We start from the raw sequence: 7,723 nt of genomic DNA on the forward strand, positions 1-7,723 counted from the left end.
AGGCTATCAGGTGACTGGCCCGGTTGCCCACTCTAAAATAAAAAAAAATATTAGAAACTTCACTATTCTCTGATGTCTTACCTAGACGTTTCAGTTCGCGTGACCCATGACATTGCGGGACATAATCGAGTTGTTGAAAACGTATGACAGTGTGGTAGAGGGGGAAGGGGTTATCCCCCCGCCTGCCTATTTGCACACGTTTTGAATGTCATTGTCAGGGTGCTAATTGTCTGCGACTGCACTCACGGCGATGCCTTCGCATATGTGTACTCTCAGCAAATTATTGAACTACTGTACTAAATGCTTTAAAGTATTCATTTGAAAATAAAATACGAGATGATATATACATACTACGTATATAATATTTCTCAAAACTATGAAAGAAGCGTTATACGATAGGAAGGTTAAAAGAATTGTTTCGTTTTTTTATATCTGGTTTTAAATTACGTATACTCAATGCTTAATATTATGTGAAAAGGTTGTGTCTTACTTTTTTATTATTAAGGTACTCGCTTTTGCCCGCGGCTTCGCACGCGTTAATTCGCAGTAGTAATAGATGTTATTATATATTTAAACCTTCCTCTTGAATCACTCTATCTATTAAAAAAACCCCATGAAAATCCGTTGCGTAAATTAAAAGATTTAAGCATACATAGAACTACGTAGTGATGATTGAATTTTTGTTGTCTCATATCGTAGGCGCTATATTTTAAAATCTGTTAATTCCATTTATAGCAAGCGAGAGCGATCTTGAAAAGGTAAGGTTGCCGCAAGTTGTCGACAGAGGACTAACCCTCCGTCTCTGCGGCTGCTTCGAATTAATTTTTCCAGGCAGTTGACTCCGAATGTGCTTCCGGCTTGAGTTGGCTCAACTCGAAAGCAAACTTTTCGTGTTTACATTACTTTAAATTCTTTCAACTCTAAGCTTTGCTCGCAATACTTGGCATAGTATCATTTACGGTGTATATTTATTTCTTGTTTCGAAACGTTTTGCCCATTTTACTTAAGGAAAATTGCACTTCAAACACTTGTTAAAAATTCCCCCTCGTACCTACATGTTTGCGCTGTTAAAAAGATAGCGAAGTAAATATTCCGCTTAAATAAATTTATTTGTTATGCGATTCTTTGTGAGTACAAAGAACATGTCACGTCATGTTATATTACATACTTATTAATTATAATTGGTTGTCATAGAAATGTTTTTAAACATTTCTTTTTTGAAAACGTGTAGACTATATAGAGAGAAGTTATCTCATAATCATGAAAAGTAAAAGTTCGCATATAATTTATTAACCCTTTGTGTAAAAGAGCCGAACTGGCTTTGAATGAAACTAGACAGACAGGGTTCATACTCTGGATTAATCATAGGATAAATCAAATTTCGCTTAATTACACTGCTCACTCACTGACGATGAACTACACACATGGACATAATTAGAGGAACGGTACAAAAAAAGACAGATTGGAACTCGGAAGGTAACTTTTTTTTAAATGAACCTAAGTACATATAAAAAAATTATGAAGTACTTTATTCTATTTAACATTTATATTATTCCGTATTAAATGAAAGATAACAGTTTTTGGGGGGTATTTTTAACACTTTCTGCCTGTAGTATATTAACATTATGTGTATTCATTGAAAATACGAATTATTTATGTAAGCAAAAAACAATGACAATCTATTTGTGTTTTAATATGGAATGCCTATAGATAGTGGTTTAATTAAGTTGGCTTTCTACCATATCCGATTGAATTTACTTATGTATACCTATTTATTTACAGAAATTAAGATTACTTTATGTTGGACATTTCTCAGAAAAACGCAATGACGACATCTTAGTTTTAATTATTAACTAACTAAGACTAATGTTACTCAGAATAGATTCTTATTAATACTTTATATATAACTAGCTGTCCGCCCCGGCTTCGCCCGTGGTACATATAAAGCCTAATATCTCCCTCAATATTTTTATTGTAGGGCACCTAAAACTGAAGAATTCAAAACAGACCAGTACTTCCTGAGATTAGCATGTTCAAACAAACAAACGAACAAACTCTTCAGCTTTAAAATATATAGCTGTCCAGTTTAATATCTGAATTATTGCGATTAGATTTATATATATTTGAGTTTAAATAATATCAAACGAACTAACTAACCCTTCAGCTTTATAGGTATACTGGTTTGGATGTTTCAATAAAGATATGTTACGAAACCCTATTTTTTTCAAAAATAAAATATAGTCTATGTTACTCGTGGATAATGTAGCTTTCGAATGGTGAAAGAATTTTTAAAATCGGTCCAGTAGTTTTTGAGCCTATTCATTACAAACAAACAAACAAACAAAGTTTTCCTCTTTATAATATTAGTGTAGATTAATATACTTGCATTTAAAGGGCTCAGTAGCTGTACCTCTACCTGTTCTATTATTAGAATGATTCGGTGGAAAATACAGTCTATGGTACGAAATAATGTTCTAAGATTTGATAGATGAGAGAATGTTTTAAGCCGATACTATATTTTTTATTTTTATTAAAACTTCTTAGTCCTTAGTTTATAATAAAACAATTATTAGTCAATGATTATATGTGTAATAATTAAAATGAAGTTTATTTATCGCGTCATTCAACATTTTGTGTTATTTTCCAATCAACCATTGATTCGCTAACTGCCGCCCACAAATCAAGTCGAATATTCCCTGTTCAAACCTGAGTAAATATTAGATATTCTAATGTATAATAATACAAGCAAAATTTATAACTTAATTTTATTCCGTAAGAAACCATGAACGTTAACAAGGAAATAAAATAAATTCAGATTTTCATTTCGCATCTCCGCTGTAATCTCGCGCTTTAAACTTAATATATGACGGCGAGCACTCAGCGTGATTACGGTTAAGGTGTCCCTGTCTCTTTATAAACGTATTTAAACAGTTACTGTCGCTTGTACTTTTATAATAAATTCAAACATTGTGTTTGTAAGTATTATATATTTTCGTTTTTATTTATTTGATTTTTGATGCAATTTTTATTTTGTCAGATAAACTACGAATAACAATAACAATACATAACAGTATTTGTTATTCGTAGCAGATAAATAATATTTCTGATATTAGGTGTATGAGTATAAAATATTTTTATTATTCATACAACAGTTAATAAAAGGTATGAATAAATGTAGATTTTTATTATTACTATTGATCTTTGAATTAACTCATAAACCAATAAACTGTCCAGTTTTAACTTGCAATAACGATGGTTTACAATAGCAGGTAATTAGCTTTCTTTCACCTCGCTCATTAAAGGACTTCGCGCTTTTCTAAATTTATGAAAAATTATAACATGCAAAATGGATACGTCAACGAGCAATTTCAATTTACGGGGTCTCCTTGTCCGCCCTCTGATTTTACGCCTTTCAATTAACCAGTAATCATACACGCTCTGGGAACCCTTTCATTAAACACTGGTAATGAGTTTTCACCCTTCGTCGAATAGTGGACATCGGGGCTTTAGCAGACGAGATCGCACCTATTTTGTCTTTTTCCTTTGCCGACAAATTGAGCTCGAACGGATATTTCCAACAGTACACGAAAGTGCGATATTTTTTGCGCGACAGTTTGGACAGTAAACAGGAATCGCGTAGGCGTGTCGTGAGTTACTCGTGGGTAAAAATTATTAATTACGACACAGTTCTTTCTTTAAATATATTTTCCATGTTCATCTGTAGTTTCAGATTTTAGCTTTCAAAGATTTTATCAAAAATTTGTGATAGATTGTCTCATATAACTCTCAAATGGGTTTCAAAAAGTACATTTAATATTACAACTTTTATTTAAACAGTTTGAGATTGAACAAATATACAACCCTAACAAAAAGATGAGCTATAAACGTTACAGATGTAGGAAGGTAACAATTAAACGAAAATCATTTATCAGAATCATGTCCTATTGTGTCTGTAAAGTCTTTAAAGTTATGACTTTTGAAAGTTCCCGCATAAAAAGTGAAGACAACGAAAACCATTTAAATCGCTGTGACAATTCGAACTCGCCCTCATTAGTGGTAATGGCGGGCTCCTGTAGTCGATATCAGAGACAAAACAGCTTAATTAATACGACTATAGCACCTTTGTCGGATATTCATTGAAAGTTTGATGAGAATTTTATATCGAATGAACCAACGAATGTGAAAATTTGAGCCTAACATTGCAAATATGTCCGTTTGTTAAAAATGAAACACAGTATTTTTTATAAATTATAATAACCTTTAATATGAACATGGTGAACGATGAAAATGGTTACAAATTATCGGGATATTGTAGGATTGTAGAAAGTTAAAAATCGTCTTCAGTCTTGTACAGTACCAATTGACTGTTTCATTTTACACTTATATCTATACATGATTACACTTATACAAAAGAGATGTAAATATGATCAAGTTATATTTTGTAATAATTAAAAATGTAGTTTGTTCTTTATGTTTTACCATTTAGACTTTAGAATAGTCAGAATATTATTTCAAGAATAAAATGCTGTGTATTCTGATGATACAATGAATGAAAAGTTCTCGAGCCCGACAGCTTAATTCTAAACCTACATAACAACTGTACACATTTCATAATTGTATATAAAAACAATGGTAAGTAAATACATTTATACCCGTTGTTTTTAGTGGAATAAATAATATACATGTTTCCAACATAAAATTACGATTATTCTATGATTCAACTATAGGTTACTTATTTTAAATTTTATATTACACTCATCAGAATATATTTTTATTAACGGAATTGACTGGTATTTTTACAAAATTGAGTATTTGATATACTATGCCTAGAAACTACAAAAAAATCTGGTTCTCATGTTTATCTTTTCGCTAACGCATCTCTTTGGCACACAAGTAATTTAAGTATATACTTTCTATTCCATCAGTTATTTCATTTAAGAAATTTAGAGTCACATTACATTATTATATTCGTTTAGAGTAGGTAAGTACATGGTACTGTTTATACAAAAAGGTATCTACCTAATACTAATTATATACACAGTTGTACATATTTTTATACCTATAAATGCATCAACAAACAAACGTAGGTGCGTAATTCAATAAAAATCAAAACATAAATAGCTACAACGGTTCATTTAATTAAATTAAGAGAAATCTATAAAGAAACTTAAAGGCAATGTACAAGTTTCATTCACAAATCACAAGTCGCAAAGTTCGTAAACTATAAAGTTTATAACTCTGTGCTCATTTCAGCTGCGTTAGTTTTGACACCGTTGACTGTTTGAAACGTGGAATCCATTCGGGCCGAGCCGGTCTCAGCGTCCACTGAATTCAGTTGCTCTGAAGCCTGTTTATAAAAAAAACACGTAAACCACAAATAATTCGTATCGACGTGCACATACAACAATTTAGTGACAAACGAGTGCACATAACAAATTAACACAGGTAAACACAAATCGGAGGTAAAGTTAGTAGTTAGTATTATTGTTAGTTAAACCTCCACCCGCTAAACATGCAACAAAAAGTACCTTCAAACCGGGACGGGGCGAACAAATGCGTGCAGCTAAACATTCCGCTACGATGCGACACAGAGATGTTTCAGATTACGTAGTTCACTAGCGTTCGTATAAATGTATAAAATTCATAAGTTATTTCAATAAACACAACTTTTTTTTTAAGAGGAGAATATTCATGTATAACCACGGCCCGGGGAAAGGCCGTGAGTTATGTTGGACTGCCACTGCCTAGGGAGGCTTTGACCTACTGACTAAACTCCACCGTCTTCCCGCGCTACTCGCCGAGGTCGTGGAAACTCAGATGAAATCATCCACAACCCCGGCAGAATAAATATAACAATACCCCGACAATACACATCGAATGTTTTAACATTTATGACAAGTGAACTGAATAATCCGAATGGAGCGCCGGTTTACTTACTGCGTGCTCTCTATGAGGGGTTTAAGGATAATGTCGAGGGTGTTGTCGTGTCGCGCGCGCGTGTGCGTGTGCGTGTGCGTGCGCGGCTGGTTCGCGTTGAGGTCGCGCTCGCGGGACGGCCGCGCGTACCGCCGCGCCAGAGACCCGCTCTCGCCGATAATGTTGTTGTTGCTAGCGTGCCTCTGCGCCCCAATTACATACGCGTCAAACTACGTGAGCAGGGATGGTGGTGGAACGGTTTTATTCTCGAACGTTTCGGTGTCCTTTTCAAAGATTCGACGTTCGATCAGCATATGTATAGATAGTATTTTGAACGTTTTAAACGAGTTCAAAATTAAGCTTTTAAAGGGTTAACTTGTAACTCTGACCTCTTCGAACCGGCCACAATGTTTTCGTGATACTTTGTAGTACAATAAATAAATCTATAAGATTTTGTTTGATTATCTATACCACATTATCAGGTATATTGTTGTCAAATCTTTTAAACAATTTCACCGCCATCGAAAGAAATTATGAAAGAAATAATATTTCATAAATATTTTAAAGTACCCACACAATAAATATATGTCAACCCAAAGGCATTGGAAGTAGCATGATCTAGCCTTCTATTAAAATAGCATAATCCAAAAATGTATATTCGATATACCACTGCACAGATGCTAAGCCCCCAAATAAGCATGTTTTGTTGAATTGCAACAATCAATAATTGAGATAGAATTGATCATTGTAATGTTAATAAAGTTTTATTTAAGTATTAATTAAATTAAATATAATTTACATTTTTTAGAAATAGTCATGAAAATGGCCAGTTTTATATAGCAGCAGCCTGTACATCGTTAAATTTTAGTGGCTCATAGACAGGAGCTGCAGATAAACGCTATGGCTCTCGTAACATGAATGAAAAGGTACAGGAAAATGACATTACCCTTTATGGTACTTATAAAGAATGTTTTTAATGTAGTAATGGCGAAATATAGCTTCACTTCGAATGTTTAATTCCAAAAAAGTCTTTGTGATGTTGTTAAATAATAAGTTAGGAATTGATTTTAAAGGAAACTTATAAAAAGTTTCTTTAAAAAGAACCAAAACTCTCAACTCAACTCTAAAACAGTAAGAATTCATCTCTCTTCTTTTGTAATACATAGTTAGTTGTGTGGTTTTCAGTTTTACGATATTTTACGTATTACTAGCTGACCCAGCAAACGCTATTCGGCCTTACTCGTATGATTTAGGGGTATGAAAAATAGATGTTGGTCGATTATCAGACATACCCAATATGCACACAAAATTTTATGAATTTTTTTCGAATCGATCCAGCCGTTTCGGAGTAGTTTGGTAACTAAAATTGTGACACCTGATTTTTATACGTAAGATAGTTTCGCAACTATTTGTCACTAAGGCTTATGTATATTTTTATTATATCTTTTGCCACACACAGACGAAGGGTGCGCGTTAACGTTTTAAATAGAATTTTTGCTTATTAGATTCTTGTTTTCAATGAAGCTTATGGATCGTGAAATGACTCGTCTGCTCGTGTCCTCACCTTCCCCTTCACACGTATACATAAAAAAACGACCGTTACGAGAGCCAAGAGAATGTTAGAAAGCGAAGCGCCCACTCACGAAGAGAGAAAAGCCCGAGTGCGCGGGGTGCGGGTGCGCGCGGGGCGGCGCGTGCGCGTGCGGGCGCCGCGTGGCCGCGCTGTCGCTCGCCACCGACACCAGCGAGCGCTGCGAGCCGGTGACGCGCGCGCGCGGCGGGCCCGCCGGCGGCCGCCGCCACACGC

The 7,723-nt window shown here is 34.4% G+C and overlaps 1 protein-coding gene across 3 annotated transcripts in view; it reads right to left on the minus strand.

Moving 5' to 3' along the window:
• Positions 1–4,237: 4,237 nt before the first annotated feature.
• Positions 4,238–7,723, minus strand: part of LOC119829441 (band 4.1-like protein 4) — a 39,096-nt gene continuing 35,610 nt past the window's right edge. For 2 of the 3 annotated variants that reach the window (XM_038351940.1, XM_038351939.1), the window contains exons 20-21: positions 5,938–6,119; positions 4,238–5,347 (exon numbers count right to left, since the gene is read on the minus strand). In XM_038351940.1, the coding sequence (XP_038207868.1) occupies positions 5,332–5,347; positions 5,938–6,119 (198 nt within the window). In that variant the 3' untranslated portion in view covers positions 4,238–5,331. The remainder of the gene's footprint in view (positions 5,348–5,937; positions 6,120–7,723) is intronic. The other variant, XM_038351941.1, reaches the window with a different exon arrangement.

Source organism: Zerene cesonia, chromosome 10 (assembly GCF_012273895.1).
Source record: "Zerene cesonia ecotype Mississippi chromosome 10, Zerene_cesonia_1.1, whole genome shotgun sequence".
Lineage (NCBI taxonomy): Eukaryota > Metazoa > Arthropoda > Insecta > Lepidoptera > Pieridae > Zerene > Zerene cesonia.